Below are 27,659 nucleotides of genomic sequence, written 5' to 3'. Positions count from 1 at the left end.
CTGTAGGGCCTAGAGAGTAAAGAAGAAGATGGCGGCCGGTATTGCCCCTGCTCCACTTGAAGACCCGGGTGACGCCCTGTGCCGCTTCTGCGCGGGGGATGGTCGCACCGAGCCGCTGGTGACTCCCTGTTCTTGCGAAGGTAAGACGTTATATGGCTCCGAGTCGTGTTTGTTGCGACATCAAAGAATTCGCCATCACTGCTGTTCCGCATATCGCGAGGCCTACTCTGATTTCAGCAGGAAAGATGCATGCTATAGGATACGTGGTTGTGATACCTAAAATGGAATTTGTCCCTACTTTTGGCAGCTATTCATACTACTAGGCTGATCGCTGAGAAAGCGAAATACATTATGAAGGAAGAAATTTATTTGAATTGAATGAAGTGATGTAATTGTCACAGCTGAAAGGGGAGCAATATAGTCGAATCAGCTAAGATAATGTGCACTGGTAATAATATGTAGAAGCATAGCGCATCAGTACTCTGAGGAAGAAAGTATGTACATTTTAGATTAATTATTTTTGATAAAGGTGTAGGCTTTCTCACATTTCTCTACCTCAGTTATCACGTGCGCTATTTTCCCTCTCTTAGGGCGTTTTCTACGTAGACAGCTAGCCCAAACTTAAACGCCTACAACACAGATGAAATAGGAATAGGAAATCAGTATAATACATTGGGCACTATGAATACTGCAGCCGTTGATTTTCATGTTGATGACAAGAAAATGACAGCGCATAAGGAATTTGTATCCACATCTCTTTGTTTCTCCTGCAGCCGGGTATTTTTATTCCTATTGTTGCCGTAATGTGCTTCTAACTGCAGCTTATTTCGTTACTTCAGTAGCAACAGCCAAACCTCAGTGCTGTCTTCTCAGTTTGCTTTTTGATGCATTGTATAGGTTTATACTTGCTTGGCTGTTATAAACAGGTGATTGTCCCAACAGGTTTCATTTTGTGGATTCTATGAAAAGCCCATTTCAAAGAGATGCTTTCAGGTCATTTTTAGCGACTATAGAAAGGTATGCAGGACTGTGAAGGGAGACTTGACTAGAAATCAAGCTACTTACGTACGGTTACCCCTAAGCAGCGCACACTGAGTCTATATGCACGACGACTAATCACAGACCGCCAGATATATATTATTTGTTTGACTTTAAAATCGTTTTTCTGGCTAGTGCATCGCGTTTGAGAAATTCAAGTACTGCTGCTACTAATAGCAAAGGTCTTAGCTGCGGTGCTTCATTTGGGCTCATGAAGGAATGAACACAAATGATGAAGAAGCGGTGGAACGACATTGCACTCGTGTTATCTGTGTCCACTGTCGTTTTCTCTGCATCTCGACTTCCATTACGAAGCTGATGTTATTTATCTATATATTTCTCTACCCTCAATTGTCTAGGCATCCGAGAGGCGAGTCAGTTGCTTACTACATTTTCTAACTTTAATTTCAATGCGAGTTTATGGTTGAAGGTGATTACAAGCAATATCATACCAGGTTATATCTTTGTGGTGATATCGGTTACAGTTCTCGTCTAGGCCTTAGCCCGTTATTGAATCAGGCTATATGGAGTGTAGGCTGTGGGCTGTGTCCAGGGTCCACAACAGTGGTGCAGTTAATCAAGATACCCAGTGTGAATATTTTAGAATAAATACAAGATGGCGCTTAAGTCCGTTTAAAAGAGTATATGCGAACTCCTTTCTCTTTCCTCTCGAACCTATGACGTCACGTTATACTACCATCACTATCAACAACACTCACCGGCATCATTAACAGTTAAACCAGCAATTATCATCATCATCGTCATCACTATCGCTATTATATCGCATCATCATGGTTATTGTCATCATCGACCGCTAACAACCGTCGTCATCGCCACAGTATTCATGATCGGGAGCAGCGCTTACGCTATGGATTTACGATGCCTTTCACGATCCTGGCGCTTAGTGCTTAGCGCGCTCGGCTGGAGGTCGGAGGCATAGAGTGGTTCGCGCTTAGTGCTTAGCGCGCTCGGCTGGAGGTCGGAGGCATAGAGTGGTTCGATTCCCGGTGGAGGCCCTAACTTCCAAGTGTCAGTTCGTGCGGACCTTTCTGCCGACAAAGGCTTCTTGGTGATGCCATTACGAGGGAACCGACTTCCGATCAAACATTTTGCGGACTCCCGGCGCCAACGTAGACTAGTAAAGCGTGAACCTTTAAAGAATTTATTTTTCTGTCATCACTAGCACTGCCACTCTACCTTGAATCGATAGCATACGTGTAGTCAGTCGAGCGAGTAAAACAAGACAGCGCACCTATTGCACGTATTCTGTGGGCATACGCCTCACTGTTCGCTCGATACATCCCCACAAGGTCCGAAAAAGTGAGATGGCCATTTTCCATTGGAGAAATGCTCCGTATTTTCTAACTTCATATAGTTCACGTCAACACATCTTATCGTGATATGTACACTCTGTTGTTACAAGGCTTCGAAATTTAGGGCATACACGTTTGGAGCTCTAGTTGGTACTGCCCGCAAATTTACCTTTTACTATAGAAAGCTGATAAAAGCAACTGAAAATTCAAAGGCTTGAAATTTGCGGCATGCTGTTAACCTCTGCAAACTAATTGAATTCTCTCGTTATAAAGGGGACAGAAAAGCTTACTAAAAAATAAGCTAAGAGACTTTCGGCCTCATTGCAAAGCCTTATTCACAGGAGCAAAACATATATATTTAAAGCAGGGATTATATAATTATGATGCAATGTTTGCCATCAAAATCATCGCGGCTACACGAGAACTTACCTCGCAGTCCTCTTGCATTTGGTTCATCATTTTAGACCACAATATAAATCGAACTTACGTAATAACACAATGGTCAAAAGTGATCCCAATTTTTCTTAACGGCCACTGGAGGAATAATTACGGGAGTCATGCAGATATGGGCTGCTGATGTCAGAAGTTTTCATCACTTTCGAAATCAATGGCAAGGCGTTGTGACAAAATGTGCCTGCTGGCATATGATGCACATAAAAGAAGCAAGCACTTATAGGCCCATTCATAGAGTCAGTTAGCCTTTTCACATGCAATGGACATACATTTAAGTAGCATTTAAATGCAAACAAAGAGAGTCATCATGGTATAAAATTGGTTCATTGCAATTTGTTTCGAGGCAATGGTGGTTCACTGCTGAAGATATTTGACGGCTACATTTTCTACTTCCTTCTTCCGACTGGGTAAACTACGAAGAAAGGAATAAGTCAAGTGCACCTTACAAATTTAGAAGCGGGTAAGAATGCCCTGACTGACGTGAAAGTGTTCGGGAAAGGTCCTGGAATAAAGGGGAAGGAAATAAATTTTAAAAAAAGGCTTAAATTTGGTGGTGCAGAATTCTAACCAGGTCTTCTAGCTGGCGAGATGGGCAAGCTACCTTTGAGACCGCAGAAATATATTTACAGCGAAGCTTTGCAACTTGGAGACCAAGTTCCGATTTCGCCTCACTGGGTTCGAAATTCAGAATGCCCTTCACCTAAATAAGTGTAGATGTCTACCGAAAGATGGGATGGATACTGTGCTTTTCTTCCAAAACGAAATTAAACAAATGTATATGAAAATCTCGCCATGAAAAGGTAGTGTTAAGGTGCTACCGCGTCTCCTCTTAAAGCGAAGTTAAGGTGCCCCATAATTAAAAACGTAAAAGTGTGCAAACCTTGACGAATCCAAGGAGGTCATCAACTGCTGGTGTGGAGGTAGTTGATGCCGGTCAATGGGCTCGGTTGACATGTGCGGCTGCCATCTCAAGCGGGGCAAGAAGCGGCCTGCCAGCCGGCAGCTTCTCAAAATACTGTAGTTGCGTTGCTGACGTCGAATATATTAGCACTAGATTAATCGTTCGTATCTAACATAATTAGCTGCCATTCAAGTTTGATCTTTATGTGAGATCAAGTAATATATCGTTAGGTAGCTAATGTCAAGCCTTGTTTTAATGCGCAAATCTAGATCCCAATGATTTAATGTCAATGAGCTATTTGTGAATAAATTTACGATCATCCCATAGCTTCAAAGTGTATATCCTTCGATAGCTTATGCAGAGTATAATTACTCTACACTAACTGCACGTCCTAATTAATTACTGATAATTAGTTATTTGGCCTAAATTTGGAAGCTTTGCTATAATTTCAGACTATGTATTGTTACGTAGCTATATCGAGTACGGCTGCACTGAAATAATGTTATTGCACTACAGTATAGTCATAAATTCTGATTACTAATTAAGATTAGAATTGCAGTCTGTAGTAAACGTTCAAATCATATATCTTTGGAATGACCTCGACGCATAGAATCCAAAACCAAAAGCTAGACAATGGAAGAGCCATGTAAAATAGAGCTGATTCTCGTATAACTCGATTCTGCCGATCAATTAAGGGGAAATGAGGGTGCTCGTTATAATACATAAAGGAAAGAAGCCAACAGTCGGCGAGGCCAAGGAAAGCGTTGGGGATGGTACTTTAAGCCTTTTTTTTAATGTTTACTTGGATAATTACAGAAATTAGTAATGTAATCTGTTTAGGGGAAAGAAAAAAACACAAAGTAGAAGAAAAAACAACGTCCCGATGGTGGGAACCGAACCCACGACCTCCGAGTATCGCGTCCGGTGCTCTTCCAACTGAGCTACATCGGCCGCTGTCCCCCCTGCTACTTGTTTGGGTTATTTATGTTGTCTGTATACGAACCTTGAGAGTGTTCACCAGCGCCACCCTCAACCATAGCGGCGGACGTGGAACGTCCTTTCTTACCGCCAGCGTCACGTAGAACGTGATCAAGAGCGAGGGCGAAAGCTGTGCTAGAACCCTTTTACGCTCTTACGCTAGAACCCTCTTAGGCATAAAGTACCATCCCCAACGCTTTCGTTGGCCTCGCCGACTGTTGGCTTCTTTGCTTCATGTATTACAACGAGCACCCTCATTTCCCCTTAATTGATCTGCTTGTAGCTTACGGGGGTCTCGGTTCTGGCAGTCTTGAAGCCATAGGTAGCGTAAGAGGGTTCTAGCACAGCTTTCGCCCTCGCTCTTAAGCACGTTCTACGTGACGCTGGCGGTAAGAAAGGACGTTCCACGTCCGCCGCTCTGGTTGAGGGTGGCGCTGGTGAACACTCTCAAGGTTCGTATACAGATAACATAAATACCCAAGCAAGTAGCAGGGGGGACAGCGGCCGATGTAGCTCAGTTGGAAGAGCACCGAACGCGATATTCGGAGGTCGTGGGTTCGGTTCCCAAAATCGGCACGTTGTTTTTTTCTTCCACTTTGTGTTTATTTTATTTAACCTAAACAGAATACATTACTAATTTCTGTAATTATTCAAGTAAACATTAAAAAAAGGCATAAAGTACCATCCCCAACGCTTTCCTTGGCCTCGCCGACTGTTGGCTTCTTTCCTTCATGTATTATAACGAGCACCCTCATTTCCCCTTAATTGATCTGCTTGTAGCTTACGGGGGCTCGGTTCTGGCAGTCTTGAAGCCATAGGTAGCGTAAGAGGGTTCTAGCACAGCTTTCGCCATCGCTCTTGATCACGTTCTACGTGACGCTGGCTGTAAGAAAGGACGTTCCACGTCCGCCGCTATGGTGGAGGGTGGCGTTGGTGAACACTCTCAATTTTCGTATACAGACAACATAAATACCGAAGCAAGCAGCAGGGGGGACAGCGGCCGATGTAGCTCAGTTGGAAGAGCACCGGACGCGATATTCGGAGGTCGTGGGTACGGTTCCCACCATCGGCACGTTGTTTTTCTTCTACTTTGTGTTTATTTTCTTTAACCTAAGCAGATTACATTACTAATTTCTGTAGTTATCCAAGTAAACATTAAAAAGAAGGCATAAAGTACCATCCCCAACGCTTTCCTTGGCCACGCCGACTGATGGCTTCTTTCCTTCATGTATTATAACGAGCACCCTCATTTCCCCTTAATTGATCTGCTTGTAGCTTACTGGGGCTGGGTTCTGGCAGTCTTGAAGCCATAGGTAGCGTAAGAGGGTTCTAGCACAACTTTCACCCTCGCTCTTGATCACGTTCTACGTGACGCTGGCGGTAAGAAAGGACGTTCCACGTCCGCCGCTATGATTGAGGGTGGCGCTGGTGAAAACTCTCATGGTTCGTATACAGACAACATAAATACCCAAGCAAGTAGCAGGGGGGACAGCGGCCGATGTAGCTCAGTTGGAGGAGCACCGGACGCGATATTTGGAGGTCGTGGGTTCGGTTTCCACCATCGGCACGTTGTTTTTCTTCTATTTTGTGTTTATTTTCTTTCCCCTAAACAGATTACATTACTAATTTCTGTAATTATCCAAGTAAACATTAAAAAAGGCATAAGGTACCATTCCCAACGCTTTCCTTGGCATCGCCGACTGTTGGCTTCTTTCCTTCATGTGTTATAACGAGCACCCTCATTTCCCCTTAATTGATCTGCTTGTAGCTTACGGGGGCTCAGTTCTGGCAGTCTTGAAGCCATAGGTAGCGTAAGAGGGTTCTAGCACAGCTTTCGCCCTCGCTCTTGATCACGTTCTACGTGACGCTGGCTGTAAGAAAGGACGTTCCACGTCCGCCGCTATGGTTGAGGGTGGCGCTGGTGAACACTCTCAAGGTTCGTATACAGACAACATAAATACCCAAGCAAGTAGCAGGGGGGACAGCGGCCGATGTAGCTCAGTTGGAAGAGCACCGGACGCGATATTCGGAGGTCGTGGGTTCGGTTCCCACCATCGGCACGTTGTTTTTTCTTCTACTTTGTGTTTATTTTCTTTCCCCTAAACAGATTACATTACTAATTTCTGTACTTATTCAAGTAAACATTAAAAAAGGCATAAAGTACCATCCCCAATGCTTTCCTTGGCCTCGCCGACTGTTGGCTTCTTTCCTTCATCGATTCTGCCGAGTTATGCAGGCTTCTTTTTTTTTCTTTTTAGTGGCATGAGTATGCATTGTCGTCGATTGGGACCGGGCGCATGATTTCAGGAAATTACCTTTCTCAAACCTACTGCAGGCTGGATTTACAAACTTGCTCAAAAGAATAAAATATACATAGTCCAGGCGTAAAGTAGAAAATAATATTCACTGCAAGCTGAGTTCCTTCAGATTCTTTGATCCACTCTCTAAAGATGTAGAAGCGATTGGTCGCGTAAATTTCCAAAATAAAAGTAATTCAAACCATGAGAAATAACAATGCAGGCAACAAAGAGGCATAACAATTAAATTCAATATTTTTACAAAGAAAGCTATAGCAACCCCCCCCCCCCCCCGATAGCCTTCAATACTTCACAAAAATAAACACGTACTGCTGTAATTAACCCGAACATCAGACTGATAGAGGCAGCTTCATTAGGCGGCCTGTATCACAGCGAGCGTAATGCAGATTTATATTGGCTCTGAAATTAGTGAAAACACCGCATAATATGCGCTATTTTAGGATGCATACGTATTCTCGCATTGCACTCTATCGTTTGATGACAACATAAAATTTTAAGCTGTAATACAAGAGAAGTTTGTTTTCTGCATTACCGCCGATTTTAGGCATATGTTTGCAATTTAATTTACAATCTGCACGACAGTGTCGTAAAGAGAACGCAGGTGATCTGACTGCAGCATCCAACCTTTTTTGATACACTAGTGCATCTAGCTTTACTGCTCTACCCATCTTGTATAGAGAACCCAAGCTAAAGTTTCGCCGCGCGACGGCAGCGCCGCATTCCTGGCGTGGTGGCGAAATGTGAAACGATGGGGCTTCGCCGGAGCAGACGCTCCGCTAGCTTCCTGTGCACGCGCAGCGATCGCGTTGCGCCTGGCGGTTATTTGGCGATACAAAAACGCTTCTGCTGATGCGAAACGGATGTACTAAGTAGCTTTGTGTCATGGGAAACCACAATAGTAGACGAAGTACCAAAAGAAGAGGCTCACGTGTGAAACATTGCAGATTCATTTGGAAGCCTGTCCGCAAGACCTGTTTTCCAACCGCATGACAGCGTTCTGACAAGTCTCGCGTTCTTTGTGGAAACGAAAAGAGCCAATTTTCCCTTTCTTCGTAAACTCAGAAATGTTGGCAGTTGACAAAGACGGCTTGGAGAGGCATAAAAAAAGTACAGTGGTTTAACACCATGCTTAAAAAGTGAAGAGGATGGAAGATTATCCTGCTCTTCGCTCCGCGCGTGTTTAGTTTTGCCGATTTTCTGTGCTCTCTTCCTGCTATTTGAGTGCTCTGAAAGCAACCAAATCAACAGATGCGACGTCCGCGATCGAGACTGATGTGTGAATGGGCCCTAAGTGTCTACAGCTGCCTTTTCATGTTTAGATTGACCAAGAAAATATCTAGGAACGAGGCCTTTTTTTTTTTCGGGGGTGGGGGCGGCGTTGGAAAACATGCCTTGCTGAGACGCTTTTACATATTTTCGCAAATTGGTCAATAAGTGAACCATTCTTCTTCTTCTTCTTCTTCTTATTATTATTATTATTACTGATAACAAAGATATGTCGGAAGTGCACTACAAAAGAGATCCTATAGCTACGCCTCGACTGAGATTACTCGCACGGAGCACCCCATTCGCGTCACAGGGTTCGTGAGTGCAAACCAGATATTATCATAAATGAAGCCACAACCATTTATTAAGAACCGAAATAAAACACTATGTAGTACAAGCTTGGATTTCATCTGCCTTCCGAGCCAGTGAGCCGGTTATGTCGCGTGCAGCGCACGGAGCACGCATGTGCTTATGAGATTGCTAGTTTTCTTGCCTTTGAAGACAAACCTCCTTCTGACTATATACTTATTCTTCTACTGCAAGATTTCCTTTGGTAACGTCGTAATAATAAAACAAATCCGTATATAGATCGCATGCTACAGGCGCAAACGATGGTCAACGAGCGGGCCACTTTATTTCACAGTACTGATGATACTTTAGCAGTTTTTAAACATATTGTACACGACAATTTAATTACATAGCAGACTTACCTCGAGATGCACTTCTTACGTTTTTGCTAACGTGGGACGCATTCACAATCAATATTTACACATCCCCGTCTGTTGTCTGGTCTACAGTGCAGACGTGAATAAAAAGTTTCCCGCCTATAATTAAGTATCCTTCATGAAAATATGCGTCAGGTTGCCCAATCAAGACGGAATGCAGGTGGCATGTCGCGGTGCGCCTGCGGGGGCGCGCGCTCGTGCAAGAGAAAGCGCACGGCGCACGCCGTGAAGGCAGCGAGCTGAGCCGGCGGTGTCCAGTGTGTGCTTTCGTGTCCGCGCGACCAAGCAGCGCGAGACGTCTGCACGTGCGCGGAAGCGAGCGAGCGAAAGGAGAAAACTTGCACGGAATGCCTAGGTGGTGCGGCCGCGCATATCCCCAGTTTTTATTTTTCTGTCAGAGATGGCGCTCCCTGTCAGGAGCAGCAGCGCCGCTCGACGGTGCTTTGGAAGCCTATAAATACAACCCCTCAGAGTCCTACTCAGCCCGATTGGCTTATGTCATTATAAATTAATCAATCGCCTACATAACTGTTTCCTTGTGCACAGCCAATTTTATGATTACAAACATCATTACGTGGTTGGTTCCCCAGATGGCAGCGATAGTAAACGGATCGGATTTGATGGAATTGGAGAAACGTTTAGTTTCTCTTTAACAAATTACTTTTGGCTTGCGTTATTCCTTTTTGCTGGTAAATTATCGGGTGATTTCCGTTCGGCAAACTATTTTTCCAAAATGAGTGTCTTGCTAAATCTATAAAAATGCCAGACATGTCATTGCATCTTATTGATAACCAATTTTCCCTCTACAGTTTTTAGGATGGAATTAACTCAATTTCAGACGAACCTTAGAATTTTCAGGGTTTTTCCCACCTTATAAGTTCTAGTGAAAAATTGCTAACAGTAACACTTCGCCATAATAACCTGGAAATAAAGGTGAGAAAACCGTGAAGAGTACACATTATAATAATATAAATTATACGTGTTTGAGTTGATTAATTTAGAAGCTCGAATATATTTTTCCTTTTAACAGTAGCCCCAGCAGTCAGCAAAATATTCCCGTAATATATAAATCAATAATTTGAGGCTTCAAAAATAAATTTGAGATAGAGGTAAAATAAATATAATTGCGTACTTCATTACTTATTTCCAGGCTTCGTTGCTGTGAGACGCAACCAGGCAAAGCCGTTCGCGAAACATCTGATTGTAATCAGATTATTCCCAAAAGTGTTAATTCCTTAGCGATCTATAATTAGGGCTAAAAAAAGCAAATTATCACTTTGAAGGGAATATGTGACCAACTGATTTTTTTCTATGCAATACAAGAGGATGAAAATTTTCGAACAAGTGCAAAACGATTGAACACGTACGCCACATTGCGACATTTGATATGGAGCGAAAATCTGGCACTGCGCCATTTCTGCCCTACTCAGGATGGCTGACGTCGGCTCCACGTTTTGGACACAGCTCCTGCACTTTTTTATAACCTTTTTGGCTACACCTACGCATAAACACGCTAAACAGAATTTCCGCGCAAGCCATGCCTAACCTACATCATTTCCTTTGATTATTGACACATTGGACCACGAACGTTTGGTAGTTAAGGTTGAAAAAAATTTAAGGACTGCGCTTAAGTCAGCTTAAGAGCGGAAATCGCTAAAGCCATATTACAGTACAGTGTACACTTACTGCATGCTCATTGTTATACTTATTGTCATCATCATTATCATCATCAATATCGCTAGTATCATCATTCAGGTGCACCGTCATTGTCATCGCTACTGCCATCATTATCACTAATTGCAGATTTATCATGATTCATACTATTGCCCTCACACTACACGAGGCGAATTACGATTGGTTTCTCAAGAGCCCGGCACGGCTGTGTGATTCGCGCTGTCGGCTGAGTATCGCAAGTATAGTGGTTCGATTCCAGGTGGCGACACATTCCTGAAGCGAAATCTTCACTGGGCTTACTATTGCTCGTTTCGCGTACGCGGCAGTTTTACCTTCAGCTGCCTGCCTAGCGGCGTGCGGTATACTGGCTGGCCGCTTCTTCTTACGTGTGCATGGCACTCAAGGAGCTCAGATCTGCTTCTGTTGCTTCGTTTCTTCTACATTGCACACCGGCTTCTTCTTCCTCACACATCTTACAAACTTCCTTCGGTACCGATACATATCGCCGATCTCCGCGCAGGGATGGATGGAAAAAACTGTTTTCTACATATTTGAGGTGTTCGTGACCGCTCTGGTGACTTGTACGCCGTGGTTTGAGTTTGAGTTTATTTTGATTTAGACAGAATTGTCTGGGTGAAGAGGGCTAAAGGCATAGAGTTTCTTACTCTTACCTAGAGGGAAAGCTGTGCTGCCGTCTATGGGCGTTTACATGGAGTTTCCAGACGGCCAGTTCAGCCACCATGGGCGCTCAAAGCATCATGGGCCGGTGAGCTACCGAGTGCAGAACTACAACTTTTGGCCAAAACTAATGCAAAGATAAACGTTGTTCTACCGTAAATAATGTCCTAAGATTGAATATTGTGACTGTAAATTACAAAGAGAGAGAGAAACAGCATGTTTGTGTGATATTTATCCAATATAAGCGATGGCTCTTTCTCCTATTGGCTTAGTTTTGAGCAGCACAAATACCAATATTTCGCACTTAATAGGCAAACTTTGAAATAAAAAAATGTTATGAAAATATTTATCGTTGTGCCATCACTTAAGGAAGTTTTTAGTGGCATTTCGGGAAACAGAAACCATTTATTGGCGACGTCTGCTTTTGCGCCTTCGCTACTATGGCTTTCGCGGTCTATGTACGCACCTTCAGATGATGATGATAACGAAAAAAAAAACATTGCAGTAGCGCCACTCCACGTACTCGAGAAAAACCGACTGTCCCGCAACAAGTAGCACACCGGCCCATGATTCTTAGCGCGCCCATGGTGGCTGAAGTGCAGCGCCCTCAGCTTTCCCTCTAGTTAGTGTAAGGAACTCTATGGCTAAAGGTTACACGCGTGGTCACCTGACTGGGCCCTAGACCGCCCTGCATTCATACAGGGTTTGGAACACAGCAAGAACACAGCAAGAAATTCTATATTGCAATGTATACATAGAGAAAAAAAAACACCTTAGTGACAAAACAAAGAATAGCTACAGATAGATTTACTTGATAAAAAAACACCTTTGTTTAAAAAATAATTAAAATGGATACGTTAACTTGGCAGAGCGAAAAGTAAGACATTCCAGAAGAACCTATCTTCCAAATAACGTATAATATGCTAACATTAAATTGCTTACACACACCAGCTGGTTTAAACTCGTTCACGCGGCATTCACTCGAGAAAATGACTAAAGAAGAACATCTTTGCCTGTTTTCGGAAAGCAGGCAGTGAGGAACAGGTTTTCATGAGATCAATCAGGTCAGTATAGAGGTTCAGGAGGTTAGGAATTTGCCAACTGAATCCTCAATCTTCGATCCAGGATGCCGATCTCCGTTCAAGGATGTCGATCATCGCTCCAGGATGCCGCACTTCACGGCTTCCATTCTTTCCCGGTGTAATAGAAAACTTTGCGCTTTCTCACCCTCGCCGGCCAGAAAGTGCTCCTCCTGCATCACGGCCTTGTTGTCTATGATGGGGGCCAAGTATATCTTAGGACTGTTCAATATGACGTCCTCTAGTGTCGGTTTACCGTGACTCCACGTCCATTCGTCTAAATGATGAGTAGAGAAAATATTGTGTGATTTGTGCAAGTGTTGATAAGTACCGGATTGTAATCTGCGACAGTCTACTGCATGCTCTTGGGTTAGCCTTGTGGGGCAGGGTAGTGTTTCCGCTGGCTTCTGTTGTGAAGGACTATGTCCGAGTAAGTGGGGATAACAGTGTAAATGGTTCCCGTGGTGCTGAATGCTTCGTCGACTTACCCTCGAGCTAACTCGTCTGATGCTTCGTTGACCCTCATACCTGCAAAAATATTTTTGCAGGTACTAGATCTACCTCGCACAAGTCATGCTTGGAGAAGCGGATTCTGCAGAATGGCCTCACCCGTTGCCTCCTCTGCAACTACAAGTACGAGTACAAGGTCAAGACAAAGGTACACCGGCGACAGAAAAATCCTTGTTTTCCTTGAGCGAACAATCTGAACGAACATACGGGAGGCCAAACGGTATGTTTAGTCATCCTGTTCTTGCTTGTACGAAATACAGTAAAGAAATTTGATACTTCAGTTTTTCTGTCGGCATTAAAAGAATCATTTTTAACGTACCTAGAATATCCGGTGACATGTGGTCATTTTGTACCTAGGGCAGCGTGAAAAGGCCAACTGTCTTCACGCGTACATTATATAAAGTCCTTGAGAGCACATCCGTCCAAATAGTCATGTGTTTAATACGCACGGCACTCTACCGACAGGCGGCTGTTTCACATGCTGCCATCCATTCCCTCTTTGTACAAGAAACGCCTTTTAAGGGGGATTGTTTGCAGTTGTGCGCGCACGCCTCACACTGCAGTCCGTGGATGCTTGAAGGTTTTTCAGCATCGCTGACGCTTATGCTGAACGTACGTGTTTACGGAGAACAACCAGGTAATAGATAAGTCTTTTAGCAACCTGAAATTACTGCACACAGGAGCTACACTTGTTCTGTGCTCTTTGTAGAGGATATACATAAAAAAGATTAAGAGAACGATTAAGCTTTGCTTTATGAACAGACACGATAGCAGCCGCTCATTTGCTTCACGTTTTCGAACTGCGACGCACTACGACACAATAACTCGGCGCTTTTAGTACGGCGTACTGCAAGCCCACTAATCAATTGTTTTTTTGTTTTCGTGGAATGCGGCGCGAATATTTGTGACCATTTTAACTACAGCGAGATACTATGGAATGGATTAGCCCTTTTCAGTTCTATTGATATTTTTCAAACTGTTTACTTAAGTTTGCTTTAAAACTTTTTGCTTTAAATCTTTTTATTTATTGAGTGAATATTTATTTTGCCTGCCGACAATTATACAATCGAACCGGGCCGTAGTATAAAGCACCAATCGGCCATTGTAATTCCTATAAATTGCCTAGCACTTACCAATTTCAGGCGTGGAGCAAGGAAAGAATTAACTAGATGTCTTGTCTTTACTTGCCATTTCTTGAAGCTCGACATCAGGGCTCATTATGCACACTTGCTGACGCGTCTGAAGATTTCCAGTAGTTTTTTCTTGTTTTCAGAACCATTAGCATGTTTTACACAAGTGGCATTAACGGCACGAAGATATCAACGAGCAGACAATCTCGCGTTCTGTCTGGACGCCGCCAGCTGTCTTAGGTTCAACGCCCACCCACGACTACATGCTCATGAACTAAGCACGTGGCAGGGACTGCTCGGGGATCTTTTTCTTCGCCTCTTCAGCCAAAGCTGACGAGCGGTTGGCGCCCCCAGTCCAGGGCACCACTGGCTTTCGCCAGTTTGAGAGCTCTTGTGACCAGATAGAGCTGAGCCTCCGGGTCAGAGCTGGCCAGCAAAGCCTCCCAGTGTCTTTCATTTGGGTTTTCAATTCTTTTTGTAGTTGATGTGAGCTTCATTCCCATGCTATGTGGTACAAGGTAGGGGTCCTCCCGCACCACGGGCACTCGTCTCTTAATGTCGTGGGATGAATCATGTGTAATATGTGTAAATTAATGAAGGCGCCCGTCTGTAGCCGCCTCAGATCTATGGCCTCCTCGTTGCTGAGCTTTTTATGCGGCTCCGGATATGTTGAAATAAAGATGACTTGACTTGATTTGACTTGACTTTCCGCAAGCCTCTGTAGTGTTGTATTATTGTGGTGTAGTCAGGGTCAAGCGGAATCAGGTCCTCTGCCGCGAGACTGCTGGGCTCACGGTAGGTTGCATGTCCTCGGGCTACCCTGTCTGCGTACAAATTCCCCGTGATCCCTGCATGCCCCGGAATCCACACTAGTGTTTGAGTGTATTGATTTGTTGGCTCGCTTGTGGAAGTAAGGATTTGGTGCGCTACCTTAGATAATTTACCCCGTTGAAAATTTCTGCACGCGGATTGAGAGTCCGACAGTATCGTCAGACTCTCTCCCGTTTCTCTTCCTTGCCTAATGGCCAGTGCGATAGCCACTTCCTATGCCTCCGTGACAGTACAGTTTTGGATCGAAGGGCTAACTACCTCCCGGCCTTCGCAGTCTGTGACCGTGGCTATCGCCCTCTTTGCGTGGGTTTCGTATAAGGTTGCGTCGGGGAACCTTGACATGTCTTGTTGGCCGATTGTTTTTTCATAATACTCTGCCCTTGCCTGTCTCCTTCCCGGGTGTAGGCGGGGGTCCATGTTTCTTGGTATGGTCCGAACTCGGCACCAATTTCTGACTTCCCGTGATAGCTCTCTTTCTTGTTATAAGCCTGTAGGTGTGAGCTATATCCCAGTCTTTCCAACACCTGTCTTCCCGTCCTCGTTTGTAGAAGTCTGTTTAACTTTGACTTTATTTGGGCTTCTGCTAATTCTTGTATTGTATTGTGTAGACCCAGAGCTGCTAGCTTGTGGTTTGGGGTGTTCTTGGGGAGCTTGAGTGCGGACGTGATCGCCATTTTGATGATGGCGTCCGCTCTGTCTTCCTCTCCTTTGGTCATATTGAAGTAGGGTAGAGCATACGCTACTCTGCTAATAACGAGGCTCCGGACAAGTTTGAGTGTGTCGGGCTCCTTCATCCCCATCTTTTTGCTGGTCACCCGTGCTATCATTCGGGCGACCTGCTGGGTCGAGGTCTTGAGCAAGTTAAGTGTGTGTTGACACCTTTGATTCGATTGGAGCCACATCCACAGGATCCTCACGGTTGTCTTTTCGGGTACTGTCTCCCCTTGCAGACGGATCTCGAGCTTGTGGCATTGATCTGTGGGAACAGAGCGGTTGCCCTTCCCTCGCCAGAATCTGATCAATTCTGATTTTCTTGATGAGCACTCCAAGCCCCTCTGCTTTAGATATTCTTCGATGACAGATGCTGCTTCTTGCAATTTCGCTTCCTTCTCCCCGAGTGATCCTGTGGTCGTCCAGATGGTGACGTCATCAGCATACATAGCGTGCTGTATGCCCTCCACCTTCTCGAGGCGCCTGGCCAGGCCAATCATTGCCACGTTGAACAGCGTCGGCTAAACGACTACTCCTTGAGGTGTCCCTTTGTTGGGCGGGGAGGTCTCTGTTTCTATATTACCAATCTTGATTTCGGCCGGCCGGTTACTCAGAAAGTTCTTAACGTACTTGTAGATTCTGGTTCCACGATTCGTGTCTGCCAGACCATTTAAAATCGCCTTGTGACTAACACTATCAAATGCACCTTTAATAGGGAACACCAATGCTTATTGCAGGCCTCCAGAACCTTGGGTCATCCGCGAAATGTAAGGATTGCATAAATATGTGAATTCTCAACTCTATCCGGCCGCTTTATCAACACGACCGTCGACATGGCTGATGAAGACGACGCGTGAGACAAAGCTATGCCGAGAAGTCCCAGGAGCCCTTGCAGAAGCACGTGACTTCCACTAGACATTTTGTGTTGCAGCTTGGACTACGAGGACCTTTCCAAGGCTTTCCTTCTTCTATGACTACAGGCCTCCGTTTTTCATGCCACGTTCCGAACGCTTCGCAAAATATTCCCGGCAACAGCGAAGATAAAACTAGTGTTCGGCGTCGGTTTTTGACCGACCTAACTTTATACGCTTCTTGAAAAACATCACTGCTACTGGACTAGTAACACCACTGTCGAGGCGAATAAAAGTGAGGACAAAACTCAGAAAGTAGTACTCCAGAACGTGCAGAGCGCACTTTCTGGAGTACTAGGTTCATGACGTGAAGCGGGTGACATGGCCCAGAAAACAAGTCAAGGGACGATTTTAAAGGTACCGGCCTTGCACAAACCGAAAAGCGTCTACTTCGCCGCCAAATTTAAATTGGGAATCCGCTGCGAACACCGCGCCCGTCCTTTCAGCAGAAACATTAAGGAGGTGCTCCATGGTGGCAGTCAACGAACATCATCAAATCTTTTATATCTATTGTCAATAGCCGGCCGGGGGTCTGCCATTCTATTTAAAGTGTTCACGTATGTTGTTCGGCCTCTAAAACAAGCATAGGACTATAGAGCTCCGCAAGCTTCACGCATACGAGCTTCAAGCTGTTAAATATCTACTTTTGGCAACTAAAATACGTAAGTGCTGCGCAAATCAATTAGATGACAGACCTAAAGCGTCCATTGAAAGGTATCTACTAAAACTAGAAAGCAGGCGCGGGCATAGGTATCCTGTCAGTCCCCTCCTCAACCAAACATTTTTAAGCATTGCTACTCCTCTCCTCCGAAATCTCATCGCACGCCTCCACAAAACGGCGCTGAACTACGCCACGTCACTCCCATGATACTCGGGAGCGCACAGTCATTGGACACTCCCAGCAATCCCCGATGACGTCAGGGGGAAGAGAGCACGCGGTGAGGTGCCACCCTTATCATCCGCAAGTGGCGGCCAGAGGTACTTTTTAAATGTTATTTATATTAAAGGTTTCGCGCAAAACTTTTAAACAACTTACCGCCACTTTAGAATATCGTATCGTTTCAGGGCCATTTAAGAAACCGAAGATGTTGCTTTTGAAATCATTTTGCGTCCCTCGTAGATTCATTGTGAAATGTCATAAAGAAATATTTTATGAATGGCGAAGTAACGAATAAAAGTGTGTAGTAGTTATTTATCTATTTGTTGGTTTACACGTCCTACCATTCATTTGAGAACGTATACGGGGAAAATGGCGTTAGTGTACACGCAGTAGACAAGTTTAGGGAACGAGCTTATTATGATATACGCTTGAAGGAAGCCATCATTTTGATGAAAAAAGCATTGAGTAATGCTTCTCTTCATTTGAATAGATTGTGATGATGAGAATATTTGCTAAAATATAATTAGAACGTACATACTACATGTCGTTTTTCGGTTCCAACCCGCAACACCCACATTTACGATGTTCTACCAACTTACCATCAGAGGCCATGCAATCCTGTGCTTTTTTGAGTGTTTATTTGTGGGTCACCTGACACGTAAAGTGATCAGCAGTGTCGCACTCTCCCATTGAACCAGAAGCAGAACGTCCTGTAAGATTTCGAGCACGGCGGCTAGATCTCAGCCGCAAACATCGGGAGCGAGCTGTGCTATCTGTGGCATGAAGACTGCCAGGACCGGAACCCTCGTTTAGCTATTGAAGTACTGGCATACCATCTCAGTCCTCGTTTAGCGAGATGAAAAATACAACTACTTGAAAATGGCGCTTGAGTCTACTTATCTGAGTAACACGCTTCCACATCAATGCTGTAACTAGGTGCAGCTTTCCCCTCAGACATGAAGGTATTCACCTCTTATCGCTGCAGTTGCGCTAGACATACCCTCAGGGGCAATCGCGCCAGGTGTGGTTGTCTGAATGTTGCCGTCGAACTTGCCGCGAGTATACAACTAAACTGCGCGGCCTGATTGCATTCCAGCCCGTGGTGCAGTGGCTGATGTCCGAGGACAACCGACGAGACGTATTCCAGCTGCTGTCGATGCTGACCCAATACCTGTGCGACACCGTCATCATCGTCATTGCCGTTCTCAAGGCCGCAGAAATGGTTATTCGGGCTCCCCTAGTTATCGGCATGGTCACCGCCCTCTGCTGCGGAACATGCGCAGTGTTCTGGATCTCCTTACTCTTCTTTGACCTGTGGTGAGCGTTGGTCGAGGAGCGCGTAGGTCGTTGCCATTAGCTACATTTCTCCGAGTGCAGCGCGGATGCCTCGCTATCTCTCCTTTTCATAGCCTGCTTCGCTCTGGGACGTTAAACTCTACAAACCAACCAAACATCCCTTTCTCGCCAATATAGGTGCTTTATAATTTGTGTCACGTGTTATAGGAGCACTTTTTGTAACAGCAACCAGATACATTCAGTAGTAGCTGGACAGCTGAACTAGTGCTAAATATAAGCATCAAAATTAATAATAAAGGGTGGTCATATTGCTATGATATCTTTTGTTCTATTCTTCACTAGTGGTGTAAAAGAACTATTGTTTGAAATCTTGAGTGTTCATCTGAAAAGGTCATTGCCTAATACAGTATCAAGAAACTAACTGTGTAAAAATTATTTGTAGAATACTTTGCTTTCGTAGACTCTGGAAAATTCAGGTCAAATTGTGCTGCACACCGAAAAACTCTTTGGTGTGGACGTGTTGCGCCCCGCCGCGGTGGCGCAGTGCTAATATATCCGACAGCTGTGCCGAAGTACCCGTGTTCGAACCCTACCGGCTTCGGCTGCGTTTCGATGGGGGCGAAAAAGAGAGGCGTCCGTGCGCTGTGCGATCTAACTTCACGTTAAATATCTCCAGGCAGTCGAAAGAACGCCGTAGACATTCACTATGACAAAACCTTTTCTCTTTCCATATTCGCTCTCGCCTTCCTTCCTACCCTTAAGCCACAGCGCGTTTCATATTTCCACAGAGGAAAGCGTGGCGGATACTGCGCGTTTCCTGTAAACCAATTTAACACAAATTTAATTTCAGAATGGATGTGTTGCCTGTCGTAGGCCTTTGCAGTGCTGAAGACTTGTTTTCAGACGTTATAGATTGCGCGTACGTGGCAAGCAGCAGGTGGGCAGTGGCAAAACTACGTTTCACACTTTCTTTGAAACTCCAGCAATGTAGCAGGTTCTCAAAGCTGTTCCCTATTCTCCCCTCCTGTCCCCCCCCCCCCCCTCCCCATCACTAGCAACCCTAGTGTAGAACAGAAACACTAAGGGCATTTGCTTGAGCGCTGAACCCGATTCCTTTATTCAAAGGCGCTGTGGCGCACATGGCGAAGCGGGTTTCATTTGTGCGCAGGGCCTGACTTAGAGAATGGGTAAAATAACCCACAGTAATATCGTAGCCAAGACCTAGCCTCACGGCTGCACTCGCTCCACACCGCCAACTTCACCTCATGGCCACACAAGCCACATCTTCCGAAACCACACTCTGCCATGCTATTGTTCTTTGTGACTCTGGTGCATACAAACCAAGTTCTCCTTTTTGTAAAGCGACTGCGTATTTATAGGTACACCAAACGAGGGGCAGTCATTGCCACACCATCAAATCAGACCAAACCAAAATTTATTCAACATCACTGATGCTAGAGCGCACTGTAACAATGCCAGTTAGTGTCATGTCAGGGACTGTGCCCCCTTGTACTGCATTTATCGATCTCCGCAAATTTCAGTATTTTAGCTTTCTGTGGCCGTTGCGATGTTTGGCCTGTAGGCAGAGAAGTGTTCTTGCTGCGCAAAATATGCGAAAACAATTTGGACTTTTAATCTTCTCATCAAGGGTATACACGCGATTGCACGTATTGACCGCCTTTTCATTTCGCCTTTTCTTGGCAATGGCACAGAGTAGGCAATGTGTACAAATGAGCCCAAAACCTTAGACTCATACGCAGAAACGCGGCCATCACAATCCGTCACAAGGTGTAGGGAATCGCAATCCCACCAAACAAGGCCACTCGCAAAATCCCTCATGACTCGAGAAAGAAGATAAGGGTGAAACGACTAAAGAAAAACATGCATTCAATCTTCCATGAGGGCACACGTAAAGCTGGAGCGCTGACCCTCGCCAAGCGACCCGAAAGCCGTACGAACGTAGTCGACGTAGACGTGGCTGCTTATCCCACACCTAACAACAGAGCGCGCGCGATAGCCGCGGTGACCGAGGAGGGACAACAATGCGACAGTGTCTCCGATGCGACCGTGCAAATTAAATCCTCAGAGACAGCCAAAGAAACTGCAATCGCCGTGGCGGTAACTAGTCCTACAGCCGAAATAATAGTTAGAGATTCTGAATCAGCCATTTACAACATCGATAAAAGTAGAATATCACCAATCGGCGCAGATATTCTCAAAACCAACCAAAAGAAAGAAAAAACAAGGAAACTTTTTGGATTACAGCTCACTAACTCAGGAAACGAAACAGCACACCGCATAGCTCGAGAATCTGTCGACCGAGCTGGGAACGAGCGCTCACACGGAGGAGGGACGTTGGAGGAACTACTACCCAATATTATAGGCTTGAGAGGCTCCCTCTCCCACCTCCGCACAAAGACCTAAGTAAGAACGGGAGATTCTTTGGAGGCAAATCCAAAACAAATCACCCCAAATCCTTTCATCCTAAGTCAGGTGTACCCGGAGTGGTACAAACTGGAGTGCAGAAGGTATAGTGGCAGAGCCATCATCGATCATATCTTCTGGGACTGCCCGGGAGATCCGGCCCCAAAATCTCTCCAGAGGCTTCCTACCCGGGCCCATGGGAGGACTTGCTGCTCAGCGCAAACCTCGAAACCCAAGTACAGGTCATGACAAGAGCACAAGAGAGAGCACAAAATGCATCGATCGATTTTCAAAGTGTCTGTCAGAGAAAACCGTGCTCGCAAGAATTTGTTCGTCGACAGCACTCTATAGCCGTTGTTTTACGATGTATTTGCTACTTACCAAACATTGAGGCGTCGGTAACTATTGCCGTAGATAAATAGACCGGAGAAAAAAAAATGTAAAGCGATTATCTTTAAGAAACACTAAATTTTAATCCTAGTCCAAGACACGAAAGCTGCGCCCTATAGGCATTTGCCGCTTTAAAGCAAAAAATGAGCACGCAAAATAGAGAGGTGTTGAAGAAGAGTCCGGTATCCATAGAAACCAGTAATAATTGATTTAAATGAAAATATAGCGTCATAATATTTGATCGGCAGCCTAATTTCTGAAAACGGGATAGCTGTACGTACATTCATCTCACCCACTAAGCTTTTTTTTAACGATTGTTGGCGGCTTTGACTAGTGTCGCCCTTTAATGCGATACCATAAAGGCTCCGTTCATCTAAACGCAGGCGTCTGCGGCCATCCGCCGACATTATAGTGGTGAGCGGAAAATCACGAGCATGGCGATGGCAGGCAAAGGCTGCCAGCTAGCATGGCCGGGCTTTAACTGGACTTATAGGGTCGCCTGATATTATGTCTGGTTCAGTTCAGTTCAGTTCAGTCGTTCAGTCGTGTCCGACTCTTCGTGACCCTATGGCCCATGTCACGCCACGCTTTCCGGTCTCTCACTATCTTCCTAACATCACATAACTTCATCTGCAGTGCCTCGAGGATGCCATCTAACCATCGCGTTCGCTATGTCTGGTAGAAGCTGCCAACTCAGCTCTCCTTTCATATGGGAGGGTGATATCAGAATCAGCCTGCCAGAACCATTGCATACTCGTTGCATCGAGGTCACGCAGGCACGTTCATACGGCTTCGTTAGAGCGGGTATTTAAATATTTCATTAGCCTACGCTATCGTGTCATCTCCTTAAAAGCGGAGTTTTAGTGTTCACTGTAGTACGCACAATTTTTTTCTTGTAATCGTTATCGTCCCAAATATAACAAATGTTTACGCCTGGATATATTTTGCCGCATAATAAAGAAAAACGACGTGCAACAGTAGCGAAGCAACTAAAGAACTAGTAGTCTTTCGCTCGAAAGTAGGCTGATACCCAGATGTTAACAATGCTTACTTCCCTACTGTCTTCCTTGCGTCGTCTCACTTTCCCACCCCGTGCTGTCCGTCAAACCTTTTCCTTTTGTAGCTACAGGATCAATGTCTGCAGGTTCGATTTCAGTGCTGCAGGATGAGCGTGACCACGTACTTTTCAAAGCGCGGCTTATTATGCCTACAGCCGCCATTTTCAGCTCATCTTGATAAGAGACAATCTGCTTCGCTATCATACTGCATCTAATGCCATCTTCACTATTAGTGCAAGTAATATTTCCATCTCGAACTGAGGCATTTTTTCCCTCAAATCTTAGTGCAAGTTACGAAAATGTGGCCGCTGATAAATTATAATGCCTACTTCGATGCCCAGAAAATAATTTACTTTTCACCATCGTGCAGGATGACTGAGTATATAAGGTATTCAACTACTACACGTAATATGCAGAATTTTACTCCGGCCTCTGCGGCTTCATTTCGATTGAAGTAAATACCACAACCACTCCTGTACCTAGAGATGGGAGTGCACGTAAGAGAACTCAAACAGTAATTAGGCAGAGTGACCATATAGGCATATAGTCATGTTATAAGGGGAGTGTGCTATGCGTTGAAATATACGAAAGAGCTTTGAGTACGGTATGATTGTCTCACTATACTTTATACCTAAATAAGACAGCGCAGCGGTTGAAATTCAAGGGCTTATTAACATTAATAGACTGAACCTTTCGTGCGAGAAGGAACTGAAGAACATGGGTTTTCATTTTCAATGATTGTAGAATGCGACTGTAGCTATAAGACGTGCTATAAAACACACAGCGCACACAGCGCAAAACACACAGCGAACCCGACGAATTAAGGACAAGCGAGTAGACGGGAACAGTGCTGACTATCAACTGCTTGATTTAGAACGCAACATGTATATGTACAAGCATTTGTACATATTTCCTCATGCAATATGTACATATGCAATATGTAAAACTTCTACATATACGTGTTGCTTTAATACATAAAGCAGTTCATAGCGCTGTTGCCGTCTACTTGCTTGGCTATCGTCTATTGCGCTTTGTGTTTCAGAAATGTTGCACTAAAAAACTTTGATGTCTCTTGCGGTGCTTACCTTTTCTTTTGAGGCTAACGCAAACCTCGATTCTACTTGCGGTGTGAAGTGATGTTTTGTTTGCAATGGAACAAAGAAAGCCTTTGTCGTTTTTCTGATGAATACAGAGGCACCATTTTGTGTTTCTTCTATCCGCATGAGGCAGTTGGCCAATAATATTGAGCGTGCATCTTGCGCGAAACACATTTGGAAAATATTCACCGTTACTGCAAAAACACTTTAGCAAAATGGATGTAAGAACACCGAATCCTTCTTTCACATACATTTTCATAAATAGTAGTAGCGTAACACCCCCCCCCCCCCCCCATGCATAACACTATAAAGTTAAAAACCCCGTCCCGCAGAATTCTTGCCATCGCGGCGCCAACTATCGACTTTTTGACGGACAAAATAAAGGATACACCTCTGGCAGGTGGCATGGTCAGGAACTGATTAATTGCTGGGCATAGTGACGTCACGAGACCTGAACTACATGTGCAGGTTGGCAGGAGCTTTACGGAGGGCGAGCTGGCAATCAAAACCTGGGCCCGCTTGCACAAACCAATCTTAAGACTGTCTTAGCTAAGTCTAGACTTAACTGGAGTCTAAAGAATAGGCCACTAGCATGGGCGCTTAAGACTGGAGTCAAGACTGGGCTTCAGTCCTGACTTGAATAAGTCGCTTGTTATGATTACGACTCTAGTGCTGTCTTGGTTAAGACACAAGGACGCCAGGTGTCTAAGTAGTGAAATTAGGGAAATACAGGGATGCGCTGGCACTGTCCCTGCTGTAAGATGTACCTATTCCGTCAATCTCGCGTTGTGTAAAATCCGTTCCATTGCTTTTTGCGGCTTAAGATTGTGTTACGAGAAAAAATGCCCCAAGTGGTTGCTGAGGCCGTTCTCAGAAGCCGCTCTGGTGAACATGAACCCGAAGCGTTCGACGTTCGGAACACGAGCCGTCTTAAATAAGCTTGGTCTTTCTAAAGACACCATTTAAGTCTGGACTTAGCTCGGACTTTATCGTGCAAGCCGGCCCCGGACTCTTAGATTCCTAGTTATATTTTCCGGTAGCCCTATGCCAGGCAAGCATGTTAGTGTACCTTGGTTAAAGCGGCCTATCTATATTGCGTGGTTTTTTCACTCATTGCTTTTTCTTGGTGCTGTATGCTACTCAGAATGTGTGAGAACATAAATAAATTATTCAAGCATTTTTGATAAAGCGAGTAAGAAAACGGAGGCAGGCAACAAAGGATACTCAAGGAGATCCGTGCACTGCTGCCAGACAACCAATACCGATTTCGCGTCATGCCCTCAAGACTGCGCTTCAGTGAGGCTGTCCGGGCCTCAAGATATGATACAGTGCTCTTCCTTATGCAATGGTGTGTGCAAGACTACATCTATGCTGATAATTTCAGTTTTGCGCTTTCACTTGTATCTTCGCAGGACCTTTTACGTTCCCCTGCGCCGGTGGCTTCGGGACAATACCGCGGTGGAGCTGAGCGTGCCAATAAGGTCGACGGACAGCCACGCCCCCGAGAGCTGCCACTCGACGGATGAATTGAGCGGGGAATAACGTCGCGTGTACGACAGCACCAGCCCGCATTGGAATTTAGATCTACCGCACTGCAATTTCTTTGCAAGTGACGACTCTCACGAGAACGCTTTATTAGAGGTCCCATTCCAATACGGCACTCATGTGTATTAATGCTTCCGTCAATTATTGCCCAAATATTCTCAGGCGGGCGCAAATAAACAGCAATCACATTGTGACGTACGTCAATCAGTTGTTTGTTTTTATTAAAAATTCAAAGTTATGCAAAACATAAACGATTAGAGATACCTCTTCAATTCAATTCAATTTTATTATATCCGTTTAGTACATTCCAGCTTATACATACAGAAGGAGGTCCCAGAGTCAGTGACTGTATCGGAACTTCCGAACTACTGGAACAAAGAGCATTTGATATGTCCTCAAATTTTTTACCCTTCCTGGAGCTTGAAATAGCACATAAGGGTATAGCAAACAGAGATATTGCTTCCAATCTCTAGAGTGATTGTGCATGCTAGGCGAAATATCGCGTAACTGTTTCCTTGAATTGTTTAAGTCTGTCGTCATCAACCTAAGCAGCACACTTCTTGCAAAAAAAAAAAAAAAAAATGTTCCAACCTGCATCATCATAAGCATTTTTTAAATGGGCCTAATAGATTTCTTAGTGTCTTCTTTATGTTCGATGGTGCTGCTTTCGAGCTGAGAGGTAAACCACCATTCTTGAGAATGCGAATGCACGAAACGTTATTTTGACACGATTTGCTGCTCTTTTTCAAGAATGTCCTTGCTATGCATGAAGTTCTTTGTGGCTCATTTTTTCCTGATGGATATATATATGTTAAAAAACATATACGGGCTAAGATTACGGGGCTGGGATAGATCTATTTGTTATAATTGCTTCACAAATTTTGAACAGCGAAGCTCTTCTCGGTCGTAGCTGCCATGGACAAGGCGTGCGTGAGAAAGCGATCACAGCGATCGCGACAGAGCATATCCTATCGAAGGGGTCAGCGGGGGCCTAGCGAGGTGCGCCGTAGTGGGGAGAGGGGGAACGGGCACCAGGCGCCAGTGGGCAGAGCCAACGTACTGCGGAAAGCATGCTCAGCGCAGGTGGGCGGAGTCAGAGAGCAGAGGAGTCGGACAGTTGGAGAGCACGCGACCAACGGATAGTTCGGAATAACTCGCATATATAGATGAATGCGTTTGGCGGTCGTTTCTCCAATATTTCGAAAATTAGCAAAGTTGCACGTTCTTGCAAGAAGCCGTCCGTCGGGAGTGACTTGAAGTCACTCTCGTTTTCTTTTCTTTTTTCGTTTTATACAGACCAATAAATATGACTAGGACTGTTTTTGTTATAGAAGCGATTTCATTCCGAAGTGACTGATTATACTCAAGTTGGATATCAGGCGACATGGGTTAAATCCATTGAGGCAGCAGCGGAAGAAGCAGAATCATATTACTCTAGCAGACGAAATAGTGATATACCAACCTGACTGAAGCGGTTGACACAGGTTAGTGGCTGTGTGAGGCTTCAACCACTGATACCTCAATGACCATGCAGGCGTGCTGTGCGACACTTTTTATTCATTACAGTTTTCCTCCTACAAAACATACACTACATTACTAACGCTTAATGCTGCGTTTTATATCGCTTATTCACAATAATACTAATATGATTAAACTTCAATCTAGACCACAAAATTCATTGTTGTGTCCAACATGGTCAGTTGGCCTAACTTTTCCAACTAAGTTATCGAAACAATTGCAGGAAGATCGGTCCGATGGGCATCAGGGACAGCGGGCCAATGACGGTGACAATTAAGGCAGCCAGCCGTACACGTGCTAATTTCAGGGGATCAGGTATAGATAGCAGAGTCCGTACAAAACATCGATTTCAAGCGGTTGAAATAAATGAGTGACTCTATGAGGCTAAAACTGCCGCTGCTTAAACTAAATGATCATGGGCCCTATTTTTGCATACATGACCGCTCTTCGGTGCCATATTATTTCTCTGGTTGGTTCTCAGAGCAGTTACGTGCTTCAAATTCGCGTCGCGTAATTGCGGTCTGTCGAAATGGCTTTTTGCGGTGACGTAAAAATGACGTGAGCGTGAAAGATGATTTTTAGCCGCGCTATTTGTGATGCCTAGATGGCATATGTAATTGTTGAGGAAACACGAAGGTCTAGATGGTAGAGAGGAAATGAAAACACTTGCGCACTTAACACTGAACAATATAGGGTGGTGTCAAAATGGCGTTTCATTACGTAAAGGATATGCTGTCATTGCTGTAAATGGCCAAGTTGAGCGCCTCATCTCGGCGCACTTGAGGCGAGAGCGTAAAAAGAAGATGACGAAATCGACGTAGAGTATGGCCGGCTGTTAGCTCGCGCAGTTAAGTGGACAGTGTGGTGAAGTAAGCTGGTTGTAATTGCAGAAGGCACACAAACTACGTCACAAGGGTGCCTTTCAGCAGCGTAAC

At 44.8% G+C, this 27,659-nt stretch overlaps 1 protein-coding gene across 1 annotated transcript; it reads left to right on the top strand.

Annotated features, from left to right (window-relative positions):
- Positions 1-28: 28 nt before the first annotated feature.
- On the top strand, positions 29-25,377 carry LOC146177067 (uncharacterized). The gene is made up of 4 exons (XM_084581085.1): positions 29-140; positions 12,972-13,081; positions 18,493-18,713; positions 25,074-25,377. Exons 1-4 carry the CDS (start codon positions 29-31, stop codon positions 25,201-25,203), a joined length of 573 nt encoding a protein of 190 aa, XP_084437211.1. The 3' UTR covers positions 25,204-25,377.
- The last annotated feature ends 2,282 nt before the right edge of the window (positions 25,378-27,659 follow it).

This window comes from Amblyomma maculatum, chromosome 10, assembly GCF_055883805.1.
Source record: "Amblyomma maculatum isolate TAMU_Amacu chromosome 10, ASM5588380v1, whole genome shotgun sequence".
Classification (NCBI taxonomy): domain Eukaryota; kingdom Metazoa; phylum Arthropoda; class Arachnida; order Ixodida; family Ixodidae; genus Amblyomma; species Amblyomma maculatum.
This window is presented reverse-complemented; position numbering and strand designations above follow the sequence as displayed.

Excerpts from the sequence above, each read along its gene's own strand:
- LOC146177067 (XM_084581085.1), top strand. The coding sequence starts at position 29 with ATGGCGGCCGGTATTGCCCCTGCTCCACTTGAAGACCCGGGTGACGCC. Across the intron at positions 141-12,971 it reads GACTCCCTGTTCTTGCGAAG|GTACTAGATCTACCTCGCAC; the intron begins GTAAGACGTTAT and ends ATATTTTTGCAG. Across the intron at positions 13,082-18,492 it reads AGTACAAGGTCAAGACAAAG|CCCGTGGTGCAGTGGCTGAT; the intron begins GTACACCGGCGA and ends ATTGCATTCCAG.